The following is a 27869-nucleotide window of genomic DNA, read 5'->3' as shown; positions in this document are numbered from 1 at the left end:
TTGGGTAGATTCCATGTAACATAATAATCCCCCAAGCGCCTTGAGACCCTTCCGGGTGACTAGTGCGCTATGATTGATTGATTGATTGCCTACAGGGCTTAGCACAGTGCAATAACAATTCACCTTTAAAAGCTGATGGCCTTTAACACATGACTTTCACAATGAGTAAGCAAGGCCTACTCCGTTTGTCATAACTTTTCCATGTAAACAGATCACATCTAAGGATCTGACAACACGTTTCCCAGTGTACTGATAATACGTCTAGCCTTTACCAATGGCTTGACGCTGTATACAACACAGGCCTACAGAAGTGTGCATAAACTGGCAACCATCACGTATACAGTTGTAAAATTACAAATATGGACAAAATTACTGTTGGAAAAACAAAATAGAACCCCTTTTAATAGACCCAACAAGAATCATCACTGGGAAATTCTGTTCCCAGGGTTTGTTAGAGTGGGTGACCAACATCAAAACCCTTGCCTACTATGGTAATCTCGGAGATAACATGTAACCCAATACCTTTCTACGGCCTGTAACATAATGTGACAACAAATCCACCTTTGCCTATTGTATTTACCATATGCTTTTCACAATAAATAAACCCGACCTACTGCCTTTGTAACACTTTTTCTTAATAAACCGTCCAGACATATGGCATTTGGGATTACATTTCCCTGCACACCAATCAAGCCTATAGCGGTGATCACTGGCTTGTCACTATAACCAACTCAGACCTATTGTATTGAGTGTAAGCTTCCTCACAAGGCAACCATACAGTCATAAATTACAATGTAAATAACAATACAGTTGGCAAAGCAGAATACTATCTCTCCTAACTGTTCTAAACAAGGATTCTCACAGTGCAAAGTGAGCATAAAACTTCTACAATGCAACCATCCTGCATAGAGTCATAAAAGTATACAAATATACAAAATAACAGTTGACAAAACTAAATACCATTTCTCAAAAGAGAGCCTAATAAGAATGATTCTATCCCGAGGTTTGTTCGGATAAATCACCAACACCAAACCTGTTACCTACTATGGTATTCTGTGAAATTCCATGCAACAAAATACCTACCTACACAGACTTTAGCACACTGTAATACCAATCCTTCCTAAAAATCATGTTGTCTTTAGCATATGCCTTTCACAGTAAGTAGGTCAGGCCCATGGGCTTTATTATATCATTTCATAATAAACAGAACAAACCTCTGAAATTTGGCATAATGTTTCCCAAAGAACCTAGGAAGCCTTTACCATTTGTTTGACACCTTACTCAACACTGGCCTATTCAAGTGCACATAAACTGGAACCATTATCCATACAGTTATACAATTACGAATATGTAGAAAAATAAAGCTTGCAAAACAAAATGCAATCCCACACAACAGGGCCAAAAAGAATCGCCACAGTGGAAACCTTCAAGGTCTGTGTGAGTGGAAGACCAGCTCAAAAGTCCTTGCCTACTACGGTAATTTGTGAAATTGCATGAAACAAAATACTTATTAGTAGGCTTTAATATAGAGGGGAACCAATCTAAGTCCCTATCTCAGCAGTACTCTGAAAGGTATTTTTTGTTAATCACAAATTCTTCAACAGTTGCACTGTGAAGCCAGAGCTAAAAATCCATCTAGATTAATACAGCCCAAGGCATTCAATACTGTTGTGAAACACAATCTTAAATCTAATGTTAATGATGCAAAAGGAGGGTTCTGGGGCTGCAATACATTCCTCATGGCTACCCTCCCATCTGCGTTGCTGCCAGAGAAAGACAAGCACCATAAATGATTGTGTTATGCAAGGCACTTTAACAGCATTACAGTGTCATGTGTGTGCCCGAGAGCTTAATATCATAGAAGATGGATAAATAAATAAAATGATCACAGCTGGGTGCAGGACAAGAAAGTTTTGTGTGGGAGCATGCAACACCTGCCCAATGAAAATTCACTCTTGGCTCTCAACATGTGGGTGGAGCTAAAATCCCTCTCGTGTTGATTCTCAAATAACTGTCTGGCGACAGACTATAACAAGCATTTACAATGCAACGGTCTCGGCATTGCAAAAGTTAGAGCCCCCACTTCAAACGTGGACATAGCAACGCGACACGTGCTTATTGGTAGGGTGACCAGAATGTATAAACGTGTAATACGCTTGTTGGCTATGGTAAAATAGTTCAGTTAACGTATACGACAATAGCTAGGTGCAGAGATTTCGAAACTCACTTAAAACATCCCACACCTTAGATCAGTCTCAATGTCATTCGAAGCTTGGACAACTTTTTCACTCAGTGTCCCATTTTACAAATCTCGACAGCCGCACACGACCAGTTTAACTTACCATATTTGCTTCAGTCCAAGATTTAATGTTCCTATGGCACTTTGCCCATGGAAAGTGTACCACATTGTGAGTGTATAAACGCCCTCTTTTAAATGTTATTGATCAATGACAATTCATAACTGTACTTGACATGTCTTTTGCCCAGGGGGGTCATTTCGGAGGCCTAGTAGCCTCTGAAATGATCCCCTGGGCAAAAGTCATTAAATCCCACTGCTGCACACTTGGATCTTGAGATCCTTGCAAAAGTTGGATGTGAGAGGTGTTTGCAGTACTGAAAGTGTGAAAAGTATTTGGGATGCGTTGAAGGATATTTTAGAAGAGAAAGTTGAAATATAGTTGCAAATAACTAAGTCAGGCGAAAAATGAAGTCTCTTCCGGTTTAACAGAACACTATGACGTCGAGGTGTGCGCGTGGACTTGGACCAAAGTATTCAAAGTGCGATCGTTTAGGGAGCCTTTTCGACGCTTACTCAGACCCCGGTCCCCCTTTGGCCTGAAGAGGAAGTGACTGTAGAGCCGCCACGTTAGCAGCCAATGCCCGAGCAAACACCGCAGGGGTGTAGCTCCTGGCTTAACGACTAACACTACACCTTGGTTCGCCTACGAGCCTTACAATCAGACAGTTATATGCTTTGCAATTAGTCTTCTAGTATACCAATTAGTTAAACACAACTCGAAATCAACTTAATTTAGTGATAAATCGAGGGGACACTTGTTCTTACTTCACACATTGCAATTCGGCTGAAATTCTGCGAGCGACTTTCAAAGATGTCACGTTAGTTAAGGAATGCATGTACTTTGCAGTCCGCAACCCTGCGTGGGAGATTATTTTTGTTTTTAAAGGTGGTGTGCTATTCTTCGCATCAAAGTATCTGGTCATATTTACCAGGGCGCGAAGAACATGATGAAATGCGGCGCCTCGGTAATGGCGTGAGTGAACATCTCGCCGTTGTAGAGGTGCTTTCCGTGGGGGTCCTCCTCCTCCTCCTTGGCCAGGTCGGAGTCCTCGGGCTCCCCCCGGGCTGGCAGCAGCGCCGGGCAGAGGCAGAGCAGGAGCAGCAGGCACCCGCGGGGGAGAGACATGGCAGCCGGGGGTGAGGGCCGAGGAAAGCGAGACCAGCAGAGGAGGAGAGCGACAGGGAGGCAGTCAGCTGAGCGGGCGAGGGCGGCTGACAGCGGGCCTGTCTGCTCTCTCTCCTGGGCCTGGCCGGCAGTGGTGCTCCTCGTGCAGTCAGCGGCGTTTCATTTTACTGCAGCTGCCGCAAAGCGCCGTCCTGTGTTGGAGCCAGGGGGAGGCGGGGCCCGCGCTGACGTGTGGCTAGAGTACGCACACACACAACCCGGGAGCTCACACGCTCTGCTGTCTGCTTCAAGCTCTTCTAAGACCACTGTTGCCTCCCCTACATGTATGCAATTGAAAATGGGCATTTGCGGACATTTTGTTGACATTCATTTTTAAGGTACGCCAGTAATTGCGTACACCTACCGCTGAGAAGGGTAATTTAAGTTTGAAAACGCCCTTGGAGACAGCGCCTGGCCGCAGCGCTCGTTCGCGTGCCAGTTTGGAATCGCCTCCAAGGCGATGCGCGCGGCCAGGATTGTCTCCTGGGAAGGAGACACGGCCACAATAAGTTCTCGGCGGAGACGCGCTTCCGCGCGTTTCAGCCAAGCCCTAAAAAGAAGCCTGAATTATGCACAGAACACAAATATAACTCCTAAACTTGAGGCCACATAAATGTGGCACATAAAATATTATGTAGCAAATATTTTAACTAAGGAAAAGTGCATTTAATTTATCCTGAAAGATGGTTATTTAAGATGAAGGCAGAGCTGTCACATAGCAGTTCTGCAGCCTTTAGGCTCAAATCACAATCTTGGCTCTAGACAAAATTGTGCTTAAAAAATCTAAAGTGTAATGTGTGGAAAATGCATTTGTGTAATCCTTACTTGATGTACCTGATTTTGTGCGTTGTTTTCCATCCCCTCACATAATGTACATTACTCAGTTGCTTCATAGCTAGGTTTGCACTAAATACATACATTAATACATACATGCATAACCATGTAGCCTAGACATCAGGGGGGTTATGTGAATGCTAATGTAGATAAAATAGTGACCTATTCACTGTTAGGATATTATGTTTAATGCCCGATTACTGGATTTCCCTACAAGTGGATCTGTAGCTAACAAGCTTATTTTTAAACGCTTCTGTAATTTGCAAGATCAGGTGCAATTGCAATATGCGAGTCAAACATCGTAATTCATTTTGATTATACCCATTATTGTAAATCAGACAGCTGTACACTACCAAAATGCTTTAATCTGATTAGCTCCTAGCCGGTTGATATAAACCCAGGGGCTTCATAGCCGATACTTGAGACACGTCTCCTTACAGTTTCAACCCACATACCATTACAACTTCCTACAGTGGCATATGAAGACCGCAGCGTTCTTACTTAGAGCTAGAGTGTTCACCTACCTCACAAAATGTGCCGGCACTTGGAGACATGGATCAGGCACTTAAGAATCATTCACTTTCTGTGTAGAAGGCTAAATATGTGCATGAAAATGGATTTCATCTCTGCTGCAAAAGAATAGTCCACTTAAAAGATTATTTTTCATGTGTTTCTATTACACAATAAAGTGTTCCCAGTCTGGACAACAGTTTTCATTGTAGTTGCATAACTTTTAATGTAGCTATTTGTATGTGATGCAGAGAAACATTTTACAGACAAGAAATCTATATATTTCAAATGAGTTTTAGGAGTTACTTATGTTAAATTCATAATAAAAATGATTTTGAAGCCAGTGCAAATTCTTGCAGGGAGAATCATTTAATAATAAAAGAAACGGAGAAGTAAAAGGAAACATGGAATGTTTAAACACCAACTAACAGCACAGATCTATTAATTTTGAATTTGATCTCTGTTTTCTGTTTGAAAATAGCCTCCTGCAGCTATTAAAAATCTAGTCACATGCATTTAAAAGGAACATAGAGAGGATGAACTGTCGAAGGAAAGGGGATGCAAGACTTGGGGATTTCTCTTATTAATCACTTTGGATTTTAGTCGTATGGGAAACAGCTGTTTATTTTATCTGCATTAACAGCTCTCCACTCATTTATTTCATTAAGCACCATTAGAAAGCGTTTACATGTAACTGCTCCTCATACAGTAACATGGCATTCAAGGAACCCTCACTTTTGCCATGAATATAAAATATGTTAGCATTCTAGTTGCTCATTACAACTCTGTAATGGAAGCTTATTAGAACTCCATGATGAAAACACAATACACTGGGGAGTCAACTTACAAATGGCTGCTGCTGTTGGAAGTCCACGTTTTACTTAAAATGTCTGATACAGAAATTGTACCCTCATTTTAGCTTTTGGACCACTAACTATAATGTCCATGAGAAAATCATGAGGGAAAACCATTGTTCTTCTATTCCCAGAAAAGTATCAGCATTGTTCACATGCCGAAAATATCTTAGAATTCACCATAACTCATAACATGAATATGACACAACTAATAAATCATTTATAACATCTAAAATCTGTTATCAAATTTTCTATATGCTCCTTTTTGTGACCCACAAATCCAGACATTCACTAAAATGCATTTCAGCAGGAAACAAAGAGTGAAGACTTATCACCAACAAAAAAACTCCAACAGGTATTCATCTTATAAACATTCACCTGATCAGTTCCATGCCAATCACATCATATAAAAAACATTTTTAGGAATTTTATCTCAAATGTTATGTCTCTAACTCAAAATAGCAATATTATCTGGAGATGGGGCATGGCCATGTACTTAATGATCGTGGGAGCTTCGCCTCAGGTCCTCCAACTTCACCTCAATCAACCATTACTCTTGCATATTATTGCTTACATTTAAAATGACCATTAATAGTCAAAGCAGAAACATTTTATTCACTCTCAAATGAAAAGGAGATTTTGGTCCGTAGAGAATAGGTGGGGGCGGGGGAGCTGCATGTGATGGGTATATTACAGGACAGAACAATCTTCAAGAGCGAAGTGTAGGTTCAAGGTTAATTCCATTAAGAGATGGGGTAAAGCCTGTGAATTAGATAATTATGGCCACCTTCTTCAGATTCAGAGGTGAAATTCATTTAATTTGTTGGCGTGGTGAAGTAAAAGCACTAACTTGTCGATAGGTTTGTTAAAATAATGCTAATCAGAGGACTTTATGAGGAAATGTGTTGGTTATGTCTAGTCAGAGAAGCAAGCTTCAAATTGTTACTGTTAATTTAGATATGAGACAAACAAAAAAGTGATGGTGGAATGCTTTATTTCCCACAACTGGCAATTATTCTCGAATCCATTCCGGTCTGTAATTTTTCTCTCTCTGTTCAACTGCAGAAAGGGAACAACCACATGCAAATTAGCTTTGGTCCTGTTCCAATTGGATCCTTCCAGCTCAAACTGCCTGACCATGTCCAATCTGAAAGCTAAAACATGTAATTCGAGACCAGTTCCAGCCGTTTGGGGGCCTCAATAGTGAGTTGTAGCTTGATTTGTAATATATAGTAAGATACATCTTAGTCCTGATTAACTACAAGTGGCATTTCACCCATTTTCTTTTTTTTAAGTGACATGCCTTAAGTGCATATGGCCATGTCTGAACAGGGGTGGTGGCGTGAGCTAAGGAATGATGATGGATTAAACCCAGATCAGTTGACTGGGGGTGAGTGTTTGATTTGCTCAAGCGCTCTGTCCATCATGGTGTCGGTTAAGTGCATATGGTATCACCAGATGTGGTCCTGTGCTCAGTGAGCCGTTGAACCTAAGCTGGACCTTACGATGTCTAAAGTTGCTTGTCCTCAGAAAGAGTTTTATAGCCCCTGGTTGGAGGTAGTTGCAGGAGCTTGTAGGAGGCACCACTTTCATTATGCCTCTCTAACATCTGCATTGCCCTCATATTTTTTTATGTATGTTTTTTGGATCCCTCACCATTTATACAGAGAGAAAAATCAGATTTAACCGGATGGTAGTTAAAAGGCTAAACAACCTTTACACCGCGGTCAAAACACCGCAGTGCCATTACGACGCATGTTTTACAAGGCAAGTTGTTACCACGACTTGCGCTGGAGGGCGCTCTAGACTAAGGAATAGAAGATTTACTATTCCAACACCTTCCCTACTGTACATGGGCTGGAGTTGGAATAGTAAATATTACTATTCCTAAGTCCAGCACCCTACAGCGCAAGTCGTGGTAACGACTTGCGTTGTAAAAGATCCGTTGTGCTGTACCGCGATCATTTTGATCGCGTTGTAACATCATACATCCGTTAAAAGCCTTAAATGCAGAGGCAAATCTGTGAATATGTTCTTTGCTCCATTTAGAAACCAAATGAAACCATGCCTGAAGGTGGTGCTACCAAACTTAATTTCCAATTCAAAGCTCCGCCATCGAAAGTAAATAGCATTGGTTTTAGTGGGATACCAACCTGCCCATTAAAGACCATGAGAGACACACGTTTAAGGACTTTTCATTAACTGCTCTGGCAGAAGTAGATCCATTTGAGGATCTTAAATTGGATGAAGCAGAGAGCTGTTGGCACACTCACTAACTCCTATTTGAACTAATGCCACTAACTCCTGTTTGAATTACTACCAAGACATGTTATCATGACAAAGCCAACAACCCGGAATGTGGCTGAAATCCTGTTCTCTGAAGAAGGCATCATAGGTCCGGCCTCCACTGGATTTCAGTGGCAGCCATAATAAACACGGCCATCCTCTGAATCCTCATAGGGACAAGAGCCAAGGTGTTTGGCATACATTTCTGAAATGCGAATCTTAAGAGAAGGAATTTTTGGGGAAATGTATTTCTTACCAGTTAGTTATCCATTATATAAGAGAGGTATTGTATTGTAATTGCATTCATATAACGCTTACTACCCCTGACGAGGCGTCGAATCGCTTTTTCAGCGAGTAGCACTCTACTCCGGGACCCATAGAGGATTAGTGTTGAATTAGTATAGTGAAACATGCAAGTACATTTTAAGTGGTGGATAGGTTAGTCAGTTATTTGGATTTGGAATGATAGCAGAAGGATAGAGGAGGACAAAGGTTTGTATTTATATAGCGCTTGTTGACGCACGGTATTCAGGAAGCCTACAAAGGTTAGTGGTGAATTAATATGGTGAAATAAGAAGTAATTTCAGTGGTGGATATTAGTCAGTTACTTGGAGTGAGAAGGATAGCGGAGGGGTAAAAGTGGAAGAAAGATTTGCATTCATATAGCACTTGTTACCCCTGATGGGTGTTGATGCGCTTCTCAGGCGAGTAGCACGCCACTCCGGAACCCATGAAGGATTACTGTTGAAAATTAGTATAGTAAAAAATATGAAGTAATTTGAGGAGTGGATATGTTATTCAGTTATTTGGCTAGCATAATAGTATAGTTTAATATGGAATTTGAGAAGTGAACATGTTAGCCTTAATTTCGATTGAAAGGGATAGTGGAGGGATAAAAGAGTGAAGGATTTGTATTTTGTTTAGGTCATAGCAGCAGGAGGAGGCTTTTGGATGAGTAAAAAGGAGTTTTGGAGGGGAGGACTCAGAGGGAAGAGTTTAGAAAGGGATCGGTATAGTAAAAGAGGTGTCAGATGATGCAAGGAGGGGTAGAGTGGGAGAGAGTCTAGAAAGGGTTATTTTGGCAATCATAGAAGTGGTATGGGGTTTGGGATAAATGAGAGAGTGGATGTAGAGGATATATTGATAGATGTATAGGATGAGATATAGGGTAGTGCATTGGAAGGAGTAGTAGAAGAAGTTTGAGATGAGTCAGAAGGTTGGGCTAGAAGATATATTGAGCGAAGTATAGGCTGAGAAATAGGGTAGTGCATTGGAAATGCTAAATTAGAAGAAAGTGATAAATATATAGATCCATAATTACATTGAAAGCATATAGATACATAAAGGAGGTAAGTATATGTAGATTAAAGATATTGATAGAGGCAAAGGATGAGAAATAGGGTAGTGCATTGGATATGCGTTTTCAGGAGAAAAGTAACAGACACAGATCCAAGTACATGGAAGGTACATGGATGCACAATGGAAGTATGCACATGTAGACCAAAGATTTTTCTCTCAACAACATTATTATTTTACATGTTTATACAAAGTAATACACAAAGATAGGTACATATCTTTAGTGAAAAAAATGCTTGTATACAGAGGGATATGCTGTAAATTTCTGTTTGCGTATGGTGCTTATGTGGGGAAGAACCAAATCTTGAGTAGTTTTCTGAAGATAAGGTGGTTGTCGGTGGACCTTATGTTGGGGGGTAAAGAGTTCCATAGTTTGGCTGCTTGAACAGAGAAGGATGTGCCACCCATGGCTTTTTTCTTGTATGGTGGGATTTTGAGGCGAGATGCTCCTTTAGAGAGGAGGTTCCTTTGTTGAATGTGTTTGGTGATTTTATTCCTGATGAAGAGTGGTCCCATTCCATGTATTGCTTTGTGGGTGATACAAAGCAGCTTGAACGTGGATCTTCTGGCAACTGGTAACCAATGCAGGGCTTTCAAGGCAGGGGAGATGTGGTCTCGCGGTTTGATATGCAAGAGTAGTCTGGCAGCCGAGTTCTGAATCCGTTGTAGTCTTTTCATGGTCGTTAAAGGTGATCCGTGGTAGAGGCTATTGGCATAATAGAGTTTGAACAGAACAAGGGAGATGGTAGTTTGGACCTTGTGTGGAAATCCCAAATGAGGGAAAATTCGTTGGAGCATTTTTATAGTAGCAAAGCTTGATCTTGCTAGTTTATCCACTTGGGCATTCATCAACAGCTTGGAGTCCGAGGTTTCTTACTTCCTTCGATACTTTAGGCAGTGATCCCAGTTCATCAGGCCATGCGGCAAGCGGGTTATAATGTTTCCAATCGCCATGCGTGAGTATTTCAGTTTTTGAAGCATTTAATTTGAGATGGCTCCAGGTCATCCACTGATCCACGGCTCTGAGACAGCTGAAAATTGGTGTTTTTTAAATGTCTTTGGGGCATTCCAGTTGAAGGAGTATTTGCGTGTCATCTGCATAGTTATAGCACGTAAGGTGAAATTTATTGATCAGTACTGGTAATGACTTCATGTAGATGTTGAAAAGCATGGGCGTGATGATAGAACCTTGAGGGCCCCCTGCTTTTGTGGAGTACGGTTTGGACGAGAAAGGTGGGGTATGGATGACATTAGTTCTGTTTCAAAGGTAGGACGCGGTCCAGTCTTGAGCAGTTCCCTCTATGAGTCTTTGTTTCAGAGTGTCATGGTCAACCCTGTCAAAGGCAACTGAGAGGTCCAAGAGGAGTAGCACAGCAACCCCGTTGCGGTCAACTGTATTCTTTAGGCCATCCCAGATGGCAAGGAGGGCAGATTCAGTGCCTCTTCCCAGACAGAATCCTGTTTGGAAATCTGAAAGGTTGTCATTCTCTTCAATGAATTTTGACATATGGGCGAACGCTGCTCTTTCTATCAGTTTGCCCAGGAACGGTCCATTTGTAATGGGTCTGTAGTTGTCAGGGTTCAGCTGGTCCAAGTTTGTTTTCTTCAGTAAAGGGCGTATGTATGACTTTTTGAGTTCTTCAGGAAATATTCCAGTAGTTAAGGAATTGTTGATGATTCTTCTTACTGGAGTGGCAGCAGAGGTTGTTAAAAGAATTGTCTTGAAAGTTTGTGGCGGACAGGGGTCAGAAGGGCTGCCAGCAGGCCTTCTTCCTTTGACCAGGTCCATAAATTCATCATGTGAGATGTGTTGGAAGGAACGGAGAGGCTTGATTAGAGCATTCTTGGATTGTTATTTTGTACAAGGGTTAGTGCTTGTGCTTTGTTTCTGTTTTAAGTACGATTCCAACGTGTCTGCTTTGTCCGTGTAATGACTTTCACTGTGAAATCTTGAGTAACAGGATGAGTTCTTTCTAGGCAATTTGGTTTGCGAAATTCATTGAGTATTTTATAGAATTCTTTATTTGCACATTTAGCGTTTTCAATTATGTCTGAATAGTTTGTTTATTTACTTTATTCGAAACAAGTTTCATAAAAGTACAACACACAATATCCAAAATAAGCTATACACAAAAATTAAAATTTTTCACCAGTAAACAGATTATTAACATAAAAATAATTTCAGACAATGGGCAAAAATTTTGACCTAATGAACCAAGCATTCGCCACATATTTAGCCACCCCACAAATCATATGCATTGAAATGACATTTGTTTGTAAAATACGCATGGCTAATCTATGTTCCCTCACCCCTAAATTCCTACAAACAGGTTTCAACCACCTATCTCTAGGTTTTTTGTAGGCTACACAAGCAAATAGGAAGTGTCCTAATGATTCTTTCGGGCAGGGACAACCTGGACATTTAACCCCTGTACCGCTATATCCCTTCCAACCTTCCTTGAATGTGTTAAGAGGTAAAATGCCGTATCTGAATTCCAGAAACAAAGTTCTATCTCGAGGGACCTGGATAAAATCCAAAAAGGGCTCCAATTTTCCAAGGGGCTTATGTTCAAGGAAGGAGTTGGTTAAGTGGCCCCAATTTTGGTTCCTAAGATCTTTTGCAACAACCCAATCCCAATATAATTTCTTTACAATTGTTTTTGGGGGTGGCATTTGAGAGATCCAACTCTCCTCCAAACCTATGGCTTTCACGAGCCTCTTTAGATTATTCAACCATTTGATTTTGTTGGCTACATTCAAACCAATCAACTCATCCAAAACCATGGCATAGTTAGAGAGTTCTGGGGTCCTTCTAAGACAAACCCAAAATAACAAGGGGCGAATTTGCACCAGATCTACTATTGATTTTTTGCCCAGGTCTAAAAATAAGGGTTTCAAGGGGGACGATAAAGGTAGCGAAACCATATTTCTAATAAACTTATTTTCCGCCACTTTTAAAGCTTTTGTATTTTCCGCACCCCAAAGTTCTGAACCATAAACTGCCGCCGCCAGTGCTTTCCCTTCGTACACTGCCAGGGTAGGGGCTATGGGTCTGCTAATAGAACGTCGCTGGTTTTTGAGAATCACTCCTGCCACCCTTTTAAGGTTTAAAACCATTTTAGTAATATGGGCAGACCAACTCAAATCATTACAAAGTCTTACTCCTAGGTAATCAAATTCTTGAACCACCTCCAGCGCGGTGCCATTCAACAAGAGGTTAACCTTCCTATGTTGCTTTTTCGATGTTAACACCATCAACTTTGTTTTAGAAGTGTTTATTGTCAACCCTCTTTCTTTACAAAAACTGCAAAACCGATCAAGCAGTTTCTGCAGACCCATAGGGGATTTAGACATGAGAAGAGTGTCATCGGCAAACAGGAGAGTAGGTGTTTTCTCACCGGCAAGGGTGGGGGCATCAGCCTGGTCCTCCCTCAAATGGTCTACCACCCCATTGATAAAGAGGGAGAACAAGGTTGGAGCCATCACACACCCCTGTCTCACTCCCCTGTTTACCGGAATCCTCTCAGTCAGTTGACCCTGAGATCCCCAGCGGATTCTGGCATAATTTCCATCATGAAGTTTAACAATAAATTGTAGAAGGTAACTAGGAAAACCCATATCAGATAAGACCGACCAAAGCTTAGTCCGTGGGATGACGTCAAATGCTGTCTTCAAGTCTATAAAAGCCAAGTATAGACTACCCTTCATGATTAGCACTGACTTCCAACAGACTGCACAAAATCTGAAGACCTGATCTATTGCACCTATATTACTTCTAAACCCGGCCTGAAAATGGGACAAGATGTTATTATCCATAAGCCAAGATTCTGTGCGATTTATGATCACCCTTCCTACCACCTTCTGAATGGTGTCTATCAGACTTATTGGTCTGTAATTAGAGGGGTCATCCCTTTCGCCCTTTTTAAAAATAGTTATCACCTCAGCGCCTTTCCAGGAGTCTGGAACAGGGTGACCAGCCTGGATCAAGTTCATCAGACACGAAATATACTTAGCCCATACATTTGGGTCATATTTTAACATATCCCCTGGAAGGCCATCTTGGCCTGGGGCCTTCCCGGGCAGTAGTTTAGAGATAGCATCTAATACTTCTCTCTGCGAAAATGGATCTATATTATGGTTCAAAGTTTCACAGAGCATGTTTCCAGGGGTATTAGCTAATTGTGGTAGCGAGCTGTCCAAATTATCCTCGCAGTACAACTTTAAAAAATGGGAATACCATTCCTGCTCCGTAATATGATTTAAAATCATTCCTGCTCCCTTGCTATCTAAAATGTTAATTAATTTCCAAAAAATAACAGCATTTTTCCCACGTGCTGCTTCCTTAAGCTGTTGCCAGTGCTCTTCCTCCCAGGCTCGTTTTGCGGATTTTATACTTCTTGTATAATCTTTCCTGGCAGCCCGAACGGCCACAGAGTCCTTACTTTGTATTGCTTTGGTTATTGCTTTCCTCTTGATTCTACAATTACTCGTGTACCATGGGTTACTTGTGGTTTTAAAACCATTAAGGCCTGATTTTGCCGGTTGCTTCTTACAAAAATGGGCTCCTATTTTACTTATTAAGTTACTATAGGATACCAACAAACTGGGACCGACTACCTTAACTTCAGAGTGGGGCAAAGCTGTCAAACTACTAATTTCTTTGGATACTAAATCCGTAATATTTTGGAGCTTCCCCTCATCACATTTGACTACATTCCATTTTAGCTTCCTATTATTATTTACAGGGAAGATTTCTTTAGTTAGCATCTCAGTTACCCGACTAGGTTCACGGCCACGTACCCACCTAAGCTGCATACATAAGGGGTTGTGGTCACTATAGGAGGACTCCCTAACCACCATGTCTATTACGTCGGGCCATGAGTGTGCATCTAAAAGGATGTAGTCGATGCGAGAGGGGCACCCCACCCTATTAAAGGTCATAGCACCTGCGCGATCTGATTTTGTACGGCCATTTAAGGCCCAAAGGTTATGATCTAGCACCAGGGCGTTCAGCTGAATAACTCTTGATGACCATTTCTTAATTGGGTTAAGATTTAGCAGGGGTATGCCTTGTCTACCTTCCACAACGTTCGGACCCAGTACCTCTTCCACATCTAGGGGTTCGAATGTACAGTTGAAATCCCCCCCGACCAGTATTTTAGAACTGGTCGGGAGTTTTGACAACTCCACATCCAATAATTCCAGTATTGGGGAAAGAAGCCCTCCCTGAAGACCTCTAGCATAAATACAAAAAATTTCGTATGTATAGCCCCCTATACTATTCTTTAAAGTGATGTGCAAGATGTCGTTAGAAATGTGTTTGTTAGAAATAACACGGCAGTTCAGAGATGTTTTCACCCAAATCTGTAACCCACCAGAGGGGCGGCCTCTTCCCGGTGAGACAGCAGGAACATAGAATGTAGAGTAACCATTCATGTATTCAGGGGATAGGCACCACGTTTCTTGAAACATACAGATATCAAAGGTGTTAATAAAATTGTTCCAATCGGGATTTACTAAGTTTTTCTTTAGACCTGCAATGTTCCATGATAAAATATTGATAAGGGGACCCGGGGACTTGGGTTCCAATTGACCTGTGGGTACTATATCCTGCAAACAGCTACCAACTACAGCTGGAGGTACAATAATATCTGTACCAGCACAGGTGGAGCCTACAATAACCACTCTGTCTACAGGTGTATTAGCTTCATCTCCAGGTAAAGCCTGCTCCACCCTACTACAAAATTGGTCAATGGGCTGCTTGGTAAGTCAATCGACTTCCTCCAGACCATTGAAACGATTATAACATTGGATAGGATAGTCCAACTGTGGGCCCAGCCATCCCTCCTTAAGCCTGTTACCACCATGGTAGGTTCTACCTCTACCTCTACGCACTTCTTGCCAATCTCCTTTTCCAGCGTCTCCCCAGTTGTAGGAGCGATGATTTCCCGGGGTTTCAAATCTCCTCCAACCTTGTTCATGCGGGGAGATCCTTAGCCAGCTCCATCTATTATCATGATTCCCCGCGGGCATATAAAAGTATGACAAAGGTTTAACTAGAATCTCGGAGTCATTAATGCGGCTAGGCCCAGAGCAAATAAACTCTACAATACAAGGGTCTTCAAATGTAATCACCACACAGTCTCCTTTAAGATGTTTCTTTTTCTCTCCCACCCAAGGTGTTCTCTCTACCATAAGAATATTCTTGTTCATATTGGGTGGGGATGGGAGGTTTCTGTCCAACCAATGACAAACTTTATTTTTAAGACCCCAGAATGTTTCGGGGATATCTATAGTGAGCTCAGGGACACCTGTTAATACTACCACAAATGGGCAGGCGTCAGATGGTAAATTAATATTCCGCCGTACCCGTGGTGTCTTCACAGCGGGTTGGCGCTGGATAATACTAGGCGCAGTTGCACTGGCTGATCCTGTGTGTTTCTTAGCATCTACAATGACTTGATTGGTGGTCGCTTTACCAACCTTCTGCACCATAGTAACGGTTGGGCAAGGCTTAGTTTGCTGGGTGGGTGCTGTTGTGGGGATCTTAACTAATGGGTGTGGGCTTCCCATTGTACTAGGGGTATTCTTCTCAATTTCTTGATTTACTTTAACCCCCTTGCAATTTAGGTCATTTGATATAATTCCCAATTGGTTTTCTATGCCCTGGAGTCTAACTTCCAGGGGCAAAAGCAAGGACCTAATAAGGGTTGCTAGGGTGTCAAAGAAGGGCGCATCCACATCTTCTTCACTCTCTACAGACTCATCAGGACTACCATTATCAAGAATGCTAGCCAGACTTGTATCGGATACAGTTACATCTGGTAACTCTAAGGGCAGGGGGTGTGATGCTCGAGGTTGCCTAATAGAGATTACTGGGGCATCCACACTTAATTCTCCCTCCTGTGAACCATTTCCCCCACCAACCGCGTTCCCCATACTAGATAAAATATTTTGACTAGCTATAACATCACCAAGCCCTTCTGTGGCAGATGGTATTGGAGAGGGTGTTTTCCCCACAATAGTGGGCCCCTCTAACTCCAGGGGGACTGTATGTATAATAGCTGAGGTAGCCATAGGTGTTATAAGGGTTACAGACTCAAGTGGGGCTACTGGTAATGAAGATACCGTTGACAATACAGGGGTCACAAGAGTAGTTGGTAAATGGGACGTATCCGATAAACGCGATTGTTTATTCGGAGTACAGGCTAGGGCTATATTACCCAATGATGACCTTTTGGCCTGGAGCAAATCTTGAGAAACCCTCTGTTCCATCAATATAATACCCTCATCAATTAGGGTGTTTGTACGAAAAATAAAACTATCCAGAGTACTAGTAAGTTTTTTGGTTTTTGTGTTTTTTATCCCCGCCACCGCCTGGCTTCTCGTTTTCCGTGTTGACATTATATAACACCAGCAAATAACCAACACGGGGTACTATAGTTGACGGTAAAAGGGCGTAACTAAGTTGGCAAACCCTATTAATAATATATTACAAAGATAAAACTAATCAACTCAATAGTACCAATAGCCAAACAATATAATCCTATACAAAAAGAGAGCACAATAATAACAACTACAATTTTAGAAAACTTGCGAGGGGGTATGGCCAGTCCAGTCCTCTCGGTCCTCGGAGGGCCTCAGAGGGCCCGCCCTTTGCCCGGGCTTAGCCCCGGGCTATGTCCCGCGCGCGTCCCGCGTGCGCGCTCACCTCTATGCTTAAATAGGAGGGTTGGGGGCGGGAAGAGACACCAGGTGCGCTGGGTTGTAGAAGCGCTGAGCAACCTGGGTCTCGCAGTCCCGGCCCCGGCAGCGTCCGCTAAAGTCCTGGGTCCTAGCTGATCAGGAGCAGGGTGCAGGGCAGCAGTTTAAAAGCGTCCGTTTTAAAACCAAAGTTCCACAGGTTCCACAGGTTGATCCCCGAGGCTGCGAGCGGCACCCGCGGAGCGGGGGCCGCGAGCCTTATGTAGCCGGTGAGTAAGCACAGAAGGGCGGAGGGCTGGGGGCGGGAAGAGACACCAGGTGCGCTGGGTTGTAGAAGCGCTGAGCAACCTGGGTCTCGCAGTCCCGGCCCCGGCAGCGTCCGCTAAAGTCCTGGGTCCTAGCTGATCAGGAGCAGGGTGCAGGGCAGCAGTCTAAAAGCGTCCGTTTTAAAACCAAAGTTCCACAGGTTCCACAGGTTGATCCCCGAGGCTGCGAGCGGCACCCGCGGAGCGGGGGCCGCGAGCCTTATGTAGCCGGTGAGTAAGCACAGAAGGGCGGAGGGCTGGGGGCGGGAAGAGACACCAGGTGCGCTGGGTTGTAGAAGCGCTGAGCAACCTGGGTCTCGCAGTCCCGGCCCCGGCAGCGTCCGCTAAAGTCCTGGGTCCTAGCTGATCAGGAGCAGGGTGCAGGGCAGCAGTTTAAAAGCGTCCGTTTTAAAACCAAAGTTCCACAGGTTCCACAGGTTGATCCCCGAGGCTGCGAGCGGCACCCGCGGAGCGGGGGCCGCGAGCCTTATGTAGCCGGTGAGTAAGCACAGAAGGGCGGAGGGCTGGGGGCGGGAAGAGACACCAGGTGCGCTGGGTTGTAGAAGCGCTGAGCAACCTGGGTCTCGCAGTCCCGGCCCCGGCAGCGTCCGCTAAAGTCCTGGGTCCTAGCTGATCAGGAGCAGGGTGCAGGGCAGCAGTTTAAAAGCGTCCGTTTTAAAACCAAAGTTCCACAGGTTCCACAGGTTGATCCCCGAGGCTGCGAGCGGTCTGAATAGTACCTTTTCTTGGCTTTTTTGATAGCAGACTTGTATAACCTGTTAATGTTTTGTAGGTGAAGTTTGTCTTGTTTGGCGTTTGTTTTGAGCCAGGTACATTGCAGCTTTCTAATTTGTTGTTTTATGTCTTTTATTTCTATGTTTCTCCAAGGCTCTTTTTTTGTTTTGTTCTGTTGTGTGGTTTTGAGTGGTATCAGGATGTCAAAAGCTTCCTGTAGCCACTCATATTGATTTTGAACAGAATGTATGGTTTCCAGATTTGTACTGGATGTTAGTTGTGTTTCCAAGTGTTCCAAATTGAGTTTGTTCCAAGGCCGATAGGTGGATGGATGCAAGGTAGTTTTAGGTGAGTCGCTTAGCGTTGTTTTATGTTGGAAGGCAAGCAAGTGGTGGTCTGACCATGTGACTGGAGTTATAGTTTGAAAGGTAACTAGTTTAGTATTAGCAAAAATTACATCTAGGATATGTTCAGCGGTGTGTGTCGGATTGTGGACAATCTGATGCAGGTTCAATGCTTCTAGGTCGGTGATTATCATTTTTGGATGGGTCATATTGGGTTTATCAAACCAAATGTTAAGGTCACCCAGAACGTATAGGTTGGAGTGTATTGTTATCAGGTTTGAAACTGTGTCTAGAAGTGCGTCTGGGAATGTTGCCTTGCTAGGTGGAGGTCTGTAAAGGAGCAGGAAGTTACAGGAGGAAGACTGTGTAGGATTGCATATTGTTAGAAGAGCCTCACAATTCTTTATGGAGATGTCAATTTTAGTGATATTTATTGTTTGCCTGAATACAACAGTTAGACCACCTCTTTTTTTGGCTAAACGATTTTAGGTGATTTTTTGATAGCCTAGAGGAATGGCTTCATGCAGGACTGGAGCCATATCTTCTCCCAACAATGATTTGGTTATCAATAGTATGTCTGGTTTTGCATCGATGAGAAGGTCGTAGATGTGATGCTTGTTTTTAGAGAGGGATCAAGCATTTATTAGTAGACAGTTTAGTGAGTGGCCTTTGGTGATAGTGGGACTTTGTATGGTAGAAGAGTGATCAGTATTGTTTGGGTTTGTAGAAGGTGTGTTTTTAGTGCTGGTATTAGTTGTATTAGGATAGCAATCGTGTAGCTGCTCTGTATTTCTGTCATTCAGGATGCTAAGAAGGCATTTTAGTATTAGTATTAGGCATTTTGATGGGTCTGCATGTGTATGTGTTGGAGATGGTGTTTGAGAGTGAGTTGGAGTGCCGTGTTGCTTTTGTGGTGCAACATTGTTCTGAAGTAGACATGGGGAAGTAAAGTTGTGACGTGTGGCATGTTGCTTATATTTTTTGTGTGTGTTTAAGGCGGAAGGTGTACGAGTCAGGGGAGGTGGTGCAGCATGTGGGTCATGTAGTAATGTTCTAAATTGTCCAATGGATGAGAGGCGGTTAGAAGAGAGGTGCTGTATTGCTGTATCTGTGTTAGGTGTGGTGGAAGAGTGAAAGCTTGGCATTGGAGTTTGTTCCTTTGTGTGGTTTGAAAGGTGGGTATATGTTTGTATTTTGTGATGGTAAGTATTATGAGGTGTTGCGCTTTGAAGATCTTGTTGTGCTGGTGTGTGTGATATGTTTTGCTTTTGACGAGTAGTGAAATAGGGTGCTGATGTATATGTTTCATGCAAGGATTTGGTTGTGTAGTATTGTTTGTGAGAGGAGGTTGTGACGTAGAGGGGCGGTGATGTGTTTATGAGTAGAGTGTATGTTGTGTGTAGGAGGGAATGAAGTAGAGGTGAGAGTGTTTATCTTAGACTGGTTTGTTACAAAGTGTGGTGGTGTGCAGTGTGTATGTTGTGCATTAGTGTTACTATGGAAGAGGGGAGAGGAGGGTGTTTGTTGGACAACTGATGGAAGGATGATTATATGTTTGTTGGTGATAAAAAGGTGGTCTGTTAGGTGTAATTACAGCAGGGAGAGTGTGTCTGAATTGGATGTAGTTATGTATGGTGTTGATTGGCGTTGTGTTAGTGATGAGTGTATTGGTCAGTGGTATAGGATAGAGTTGTGTACTATTTGTAGGTGATGGTGGATATGTGTGGTAGTTGGGATAGTAGGGTGTGTAGATGTGGTTTGGTTGGGTTTGTGGTGCATGCTGGTACATTGATCTGTGCATAGTGTTGTGCGTGGTGTACATTTGGTGAGAGTGTGTTGCTCTGTTTGTGGATGTGGATGGTGTGGGCTGGGTATTGCTAAATGAGAAAAAGGGCAGCATTTCTGGCCCTAGTCCCGACCAGTCTCGAACAGGCTCAAACAGGCAAATGCCCTTGTCCTCTCTGCCCTTAACAGGCTCAAACAGGCAACTGCCCTTGTCCTCTCTGCCCTTAACAGGCTCAAACAGGCAACTGCCCTTGTCCTCTCTGCCCTTAGCCTGGACGCCCGGCCTGAGACGCCCTAACCCTGGCCTATTTTATAGACCTAGTAATCAGGTGACCCCTTCAGTTAATGGGAACCCTAGCCCTAACACTATCCAATCACAACACTAGCCCTAAAATCTAGAACCAATAGGAGACCAGGACCTTTCAGCCAATCTTAGCCCTAGTCCAAGCACCCAATCAGGTAAAAAACCCTGCTCTCTACGTCCAATAAAAGCACTAGCCCTACCAGTAGTCCCAAAACAAGTCCATGCAACCAATGGCACAGGTAGCCCTAGCCCCTACTTCCAATAGAAATCCTAACCCTACTCTAAGTCCCACACCTAGTCCAGCAACCAATCACACCAGAAGCCCTAATCGCTACTTAACCCTAGCCCTAGTCCCGCCTTACTCCCAACAACCAATAACATAGGAAGCCCAAGTCCCTACTTCCAATAGAAATCCTAACCCTAGCCCTAGTCCCAACCCTACAATGACTGAATCACAGACCCAGAAACCAATCAGAACCCTCAAATACCCAACCAATGAGGACATTAACCCTAATCCAATAGAAACACCAGATACAACCACCAATCAGTGTAGACATGTACCAACCACTAGCAGACCATATAAGGTCCCAGCGACCTCAGACAAGGTTTGCTGACCAGGGAGTTGGAAGCTGCTTCTCCTGTTCAGAATCTCCTAGGAGACAGACAGGCTCAATCCACACGTTGGACTTCAGCAGGTAAGGGCCTCACTAACTTGAAATCTAACAATACTGTTTGAATAAAACTGTACTCCCTCTGCTGGCCAAAAAACGAAGTGCACAGGCCCTAGTATACACAGTTTAAACAGCTTACAGGAGCACCCTCTGATGTAGAAAATCCCTGTTGCTGGGGGTGGGGGCTGGTTTTACAAAATGGTGGTTGAGAGTGCACTGTTTTAACATACAGGTCTTAGCACAGAGCAAAGGAGAAATTTGGACGGAATTGCATAAAAGGACCTAATGTCTAAAACTTTCTGTCCCTCACAAATGAGAATATCTGGCAATATGATATTGTTTGAAGGAATAATTGCTTACCTACTATTTGATTTGGATATCAATACAGGGTTCTACTAGTGACACGTTAAAGGTTGAATAATGCACAGAGATGGTTGATTTATCCTCTTAAAACAACTTTCCATTCACTAAACTGCCATGCCTCTTGAAACCTTGTACCAAGATCTGTCTTTACTATGAGCATACTCAAATTTGCACTCTTCTACCACTTATCTCTGCCTCTTCTCTTTCGAAATCAAATGGATGTACACATTTACCTCAGTCTAAGATACACCACGTAACAGATGCACTTTCATGTCACATCAACGCTCCTATATGCAGCCTAGATTTTGTTATCAAGCACTGTAAGAACTCTACATAAAGATGTTGATGTAAACTCCATGCAGCATTTCTACAAAGACAAAGATGTCATGAGTTATTTTAGCATATGCAATTGTCTATATATTGAACATTTGTAACAGCCCCTTGTCAATAAAACTGCTTTAATAGTTCAGTACAATTAGTTAGGACTGGCAAACATTTCACTTGTCAAAGAAAATGAAAAGTGGACTTGGATCAGTGGCGTAGCAAGGTCAGGTGGTAACCAGTGCGGAAAAGTTCTTGACACTCCCAGCTTGACAAAATGGCAAAAATATGTGTTTAAAACACATATTTTTGCCATTTTGTCACCCTCCTCGGTGATGTCTTGTCACCCGCGGCTTGAAAAATGGCAAAAATATGTTTAAAACACATATTTATGCCATTTTGGCACCAACCTCAGTGATGACACCCGGGGTGGCCCGCACCCACCACACCCCCTTCCTACGCCTGTGAGTTGGATATGCCAGGGGATAGTCCTAGTACCAAGATAAAACGTGCATGTGAGAGTTGAGATTTCTTCCTTTGATCATACTTACGGGGTCAGCCAAAATCACAACTTGTACTGTTGCTTTCCCAGGAGTATCTAGACTAACCAGGGGAGTCAATATCGTGTAGTTCTTCCTTTTGATCTCTGCTTCGATGGGTGGTAACTTAAAAAGAAAATAGAGTGGAGAATAAGGTAATAAAATCAGTGTCTGTGTTATCTAGTAATACTGGCACAGAAACAAGCTTAAACGAAATCTGATATCTGGTATTCTCAAGGTTCTGAACTATAAATCTGTTGCAATCACAGGTATTTTAAATGAGACCGTGCATAAGAGTTTTAAGGAATTCTGGGCAGCGCACGTTAGAATGATTTGAAATATACCTGCTTTTTCTGGCCGTGACATAGCTCCCATTTGGAGTTGAAAAACTAGTCACATTTTACATTGCCGTATTACGACATTGCCCCAGATAATCTAGTTTAAACACAGTCTAAAATGGTTGATGTCTTGGACATTGTAATTTAAAAACACCCTTGCAAACTCCATCTGGAAAAAGATAGTCAGTTAACTGTACCGGTCTATGGCACAGCATTTAAAGCCGAATGTTTCTGAGAGTCAAGAAGTCAGGGAAGACCTACCTCATCCTTCGGGCAGGAGATGGCGATTCTTCCGAAAGCTGTTCCATGATCCACTGATGTACCGATGTCCTGTAGCTCTACTTTACACTAGGAACAAATCAAGACATAGGAGATCGCATTATTGGGTTAAATAACCTTCCTAGTTTGGTGGCAAAGAAATGAGGAGCATGGAGTGGTGACTCAAGATTTGGCATTTCGGTTTGTCTTAACCAGATGCTGGATCTTCCATACTGATGGTATGTACAAATTTGAAGTCACGGGGGGCAGGCACCAAGTGCCTTAAAACTAACAGTCACAACTTGTAACGTGGTTGCTCTTAATACTGAATAGCACAGATTCTCTACCCTTTATTTTTTTCAAAAGTAGTCCATCTATACAGGCTTATGGAGTAGTGGCGAAGTGTGCTCAAAGACTCAGTGATGCTGCTGTCCATGATGCACATCCGCAAAGGGTGAAAGTGACAAGAGTGTAAACTTTTGCTAACAACTATTGGAACTGACATAACAGGGTAAAAGTAGGTAGTCCATATTGGGTAATGGCAAAGCTCTTCCCGAGATTAACTAAGGCGGGGTGCAGGACATTGTCCATTCTCTTTATTCAAATGTTCCAATTTGCTATAAATGGTTTGCTCAGGGTACAGGTTGCTGCTTCCTACAAACTTCCAAGAAAACCCCTGAGGCAGAAATGAGGAAGAACAGGGTAGGTCGGTCTCATAAATCACAAGAACAATTTCAGTGAACAGGGAATCATTTTACTCTATGTGTTTCAGACTGCAGGGAGAGGGTTTAAGCAGAGGGGGCGGGTTATATCGATTAAGGCAATCCACAGTCTTTTATAAGCGCGTGGAACAAAAGGATGGAACCAGCGAGAAAGAAACTTACACAGTGCTGTGTGCTGATGCATTGTAGGATAAGCCGCCTCTCAAACTCTCACACAGATCAACCCATGCTGAACAGCTAACTACAACTTTGACTTTTAAGTTTAATTCCTTGAAACCCCTTCCTCTTCTTTAAATTAGCACAGAACTGGTGTGTCTCCCGAGTAACCGCATAGGGGTAGACCTATGTATACCTCTTTTGTTCCTCAGTCTTTCTACTGCCTCCTTTTGTCACCAAACTCAGCCACGTTCCCTGTCTCTCTCCTGTGTAAGAGAGCAGGTCCTCACAAAAGTCCAATCTATTTTCAGGGATTTCAGGGACCTACTCTTCTCCCTCCAGACTTCTGTGTTCTTCACCTTGCTCCATCTTCAGATTCTCTCTCAGAATTTACTTCTGGTTGTCAAAATCATCCCGCCACAAAATGTTTCACTGATCAGTGCCTGTGCTGCAAGAGGACAAGATTACAGCAATAGCAGATACACGGGCCATTCGGATTAAGTTGACAAAATATTCAAAATATATATATATCTTTCTAACTTCATTCACTGCACTGTGCATTGGTCCAAACCATGCAAAATGCAAGGCCCTCTGTGAGAGTTAGAGCACCTTCTATTATCATGTTACTCTTTTGGGAAAGGGATTTCAGAAATATTCTTCTTCTCTTCGTTACATCTTTTTCCCCAAAATCACTACTGTGCATTCCCCGCTGGTGGCTGGAAAGCTCAGAGTGTGTTCTTTCATGTCAAAGACAAAAATATTTTGAATTTCTTCAACAAATGGTGAAGAAATAATGAGACTGTTACAAGTTCAGAAAGAAGTAAGAGCTCTGACTTTTCACAGTGCAATATCACCAGCAGACTCAAGAGAACATGGTTATAATCCTATCACAACCCCTTCCTTTTTGTTTTTTTCTTTACCAAGATCATTTTATATGTAACAGATTTAAAAGACTATGAAAGAATCATTAAATGCCATATCATAACTAACCTGATTATCAGCGTATCCAAGTAAAGCCCTTTTCTTCTCTTTATCGTGATCATATACTTTCATTCCCAAAATACCGGACCAGTAGTTCAAGGACTTCTGCAGCTCTGACACTGCTAAGGTTACTTTTTGCACTGGATCTGAAAAAATTACAATGAGGAGTTTGTAGATATTAATGGCAGGAGTTTTGAAGGCAAATACAGCAGTTTGTTCTTATTAGCACCTGCACTTTGCACTTCTGTTTCTACAGAAGATCCTGGGTTCAGGGTGTCAATTGGTTACAAGAGCACCATTGAGATTTTGACACAAACCTCTCAATTTAGTGTGCAGGATGGGAGAATACAGGCCAATGAAGAAGGGAGACACCAAAAATCTGTGAGATTAATAGGAAACAAAGATTAAATCATACTAGCGGTGCATAAGCAGATAAGAAAAATGGCATTGGTACCAATAAGAAAGAATACAATTCATACTCATGCCCATTTTGTACTACAGATGCACATGTGCATACCAATTATCAAGTAGCTCTTGTGCTAGAGCCTATATCCACCATGTTGTGTTAAACTAGGAGGCTCACAAACCAAGAGCCTCATATGCCGACAGACAATACACACCAAGGGCAAAAATGTGTCATGATTCTTGTTCCATTAAACATGCCCATTATACAGTGGCAGCAAACACGCAGATCAAAATCTTGTGAGTGAATTATCTACTGATACAGTGCCAGGGAATATACTTTTACATTGGTTCCTAAAATACAGCCAAACCTAAGCAAGAGAAAAGAGTCATTTTGTTTTGCTACAAAAGATGCCAATAAATTGCACAACAGAATAGGTCCATCAAATAGTTCTAAGGAATACGTCCATCAAATATAGTCTAAGAAAAAGCATTTCAAGTATGCTTATATGGAGCCAGTATAATTGGCTACACAAAGAGAGCCCTAAAAGAACACTTATCAAGCAGAGCAAAAGGATAGCTCCAACACAATTAATTGTTAGGCTGCCTGAGAGAAGACAGGATGGTGCTGGTTAGCCCTACTTGTCTGGAAACCAAATGAAAGTACATACAGATAGCCAAGGTGCTCTTTCTTCTCTGGCCCCGCAAGAGGTGGGAGTAGGGGCTCTCTCTCCTCACTGGTCTGGGCCACACACTACTGGTACTCTTTGACAACTAGTGTTTCATATATTCCTACTAAGCATCTGCCCAAAACCTTTCACCACCTGCCAGGAATTAATCAGTCAGCATAGCTTTTCAGTGGCAGGCTGATATCTAGTGGTATTGCGACCAAACTAAGACACTGATACATAATTTAGAAGCAGTTTAGGACATATAATCTAAACGTTACCTTGCCTACTCCCCAACCACTGGCACCCATATCTTACCAGACTTTGGCTGCTCCTTGTTTTCCAGCAAGAATGTATACCCTCCTGGTGCCAAGGTTTCAATGATGCCGCCGGGAGTTTCGGTGAGTGCCCAGCCCAACCTCCTGGCATTGCTGACCGCCTGGCTGGACTGAATCGTTAGACCCTGACAAAAAGAACAAACAGATACGTTATTTTTTAAAGATCCTCTGTACGTGGAACAACAGTGCAAAAATGTAACAGATTTTGATACATTTTATTAGACTAACTGACAAGCAAATGCACACATCGAGCTACTCATTGGTGTTGAGAGAGTCTGCTAATGTCTTTTAAGGGCAGCGTAAAAGGATCTGGAATTGGAATAAAGAGAACAGATTTATCATTATGTATCTGTTGATGTTACACTTCATTAATGTATATTTTATGGCTATTTTTGTTCTGCCCATTATTGAGGGGATAAGCCCTGGTTGAGCATTCCCCAGTTTTGACAGATAAATGAATTAAGGCACAGGGAGAAACAATGATATGGTTGGGTTAAACAGTTTAAGGAAGCGGTATCAGAACTTAGATCTCCTACAGTTTACTTACTCGGCCTCAACTACACAGCAGGCACTAACCAGTAAGTAGGTATTTTACTTAAAAATGTAATGGTAAAAAAGGTCAAATGGCCTTTTGCCAACTCCCCCACTGCAGGTAAACATGACACTGACAGCAAAACCTGAAAGAAAAATAGATCTTTCATGCCATGTTCAATCCTGATGTTTCCCTTCTATAACCGATTATAAACAAGGAACTGGTCAAACAAGCAAGGTACACAACACAAAGACGATTTGATTATTCATCATCTATTTTTCCAGTGTGACTTCCATTTGCTTCCAATGCCCCATATAACATTACTCTTAGAGCTGCTTTAAGTAAACAAAGCAACACTCATTCAGACACCATTTCATAAACTAGCAGTCCCGATCAGCAACTGGAAACCACGTCTGCAAAATACAGATTTCTACATTAATTTTGGAACATACGTATTTTTTTTTTTACGGCAAACAGTGATAATAGCGAATGCGATTTATTGGGTAAGTGGTAGACCCTACACATAGAAATGTGGGAGGAAATTAAATGAAATATATATTTATAAAGTGCTCGATTGCCCAAGGGCGTTTTGGCGCTGGTACTGTATGAAGCCATGACAAAAGAGCCAGGCAAGGTGAACGGAAGAGACCTGTTTTCACAGCTTTTCTGAAGGAGAGGAGATCGGAGCTTTCTTTCAGATATAAAGGAAGAGAGTTCCATAGTTCCAGGTTATGAAGCTTCTGCCTCCTCAAGAGGCTCATTTGAACTTGTGAACGACAATATACTTGGCTTTAGAGGATCGAAGCGCTCTAGGAGGAGTGTACCAAGTGGAATGGAAAGGCATTTCTAAAGCGCATGGCTACTCGAGAGCAGCCCAGCCCTGGTAACGTAACAGTTCGAACTACAAGCACTTTAGGGAAACAGAAAAGTTTTAAGTTGCTTTCGGAAGGTCAAGTGGTTGGTTTCCAGGCGAATATTAGTGGGTAGGTGGTTCCACAGCTTTGCAGCGTTGAATGAAAAGAGACGTCCCCCGCTTCGTGTTCTTCTTATTTTTGGGACTACCTCCAGTTGTTTATTGTCTGCCCTGCGAGATCTCGTG

General features: G+C 42.6%; 1 protein-coding gene across 1 annotated transcript in view; it reads right to left on the bottom strand.

Annotated features, from left to right (window-relative positions):
• The window catches only part of GLOD4 (glyoxalase domain containing 4), a 217428-nt gene that overhangs the window by 22715 nt on the left and 166844 nt on the right, over nt 1-27869 (bottom strand). Inside the window, exons 4-7 of the mRNA XM_078679880.1 lie at nt 26219-26363; nt 24840-24976; nt 22975-23061; nt 22388-22501 (exon numbers count right to left, since the gene is read on the bottom strand). Of these exons, the coding sequence (XP_078536006.1) occupies nt 22388-22501; nt 22975-23061; nt 24840-24976; nt 26219-26363 (483 nt within the window). The remainder of the gene's footprint in view (nt 1-22387; nt 22502-22974; nt 23062-24839; nt 24977-26218; nt 26364-27869) is intronic.

The sequence above is a fragment of the Lissotriton helveticus genome, chromosome 3_1, assembly GCF_964261635.1.
Source record: "Lissotriton helveticus chromosome 3_1, aLisHel1.1, whole genome shotgun sequence".
Classification (NCBI taxonomy): Eukaryota; Metazoa; Chordata; class Amphibia; order Caudata; family Salamandridae; genus Lissotriton; species Lissotriton helveticus.
This window is presented reverse-complemented; position numbering and strand designations above follow the sequence as displayed.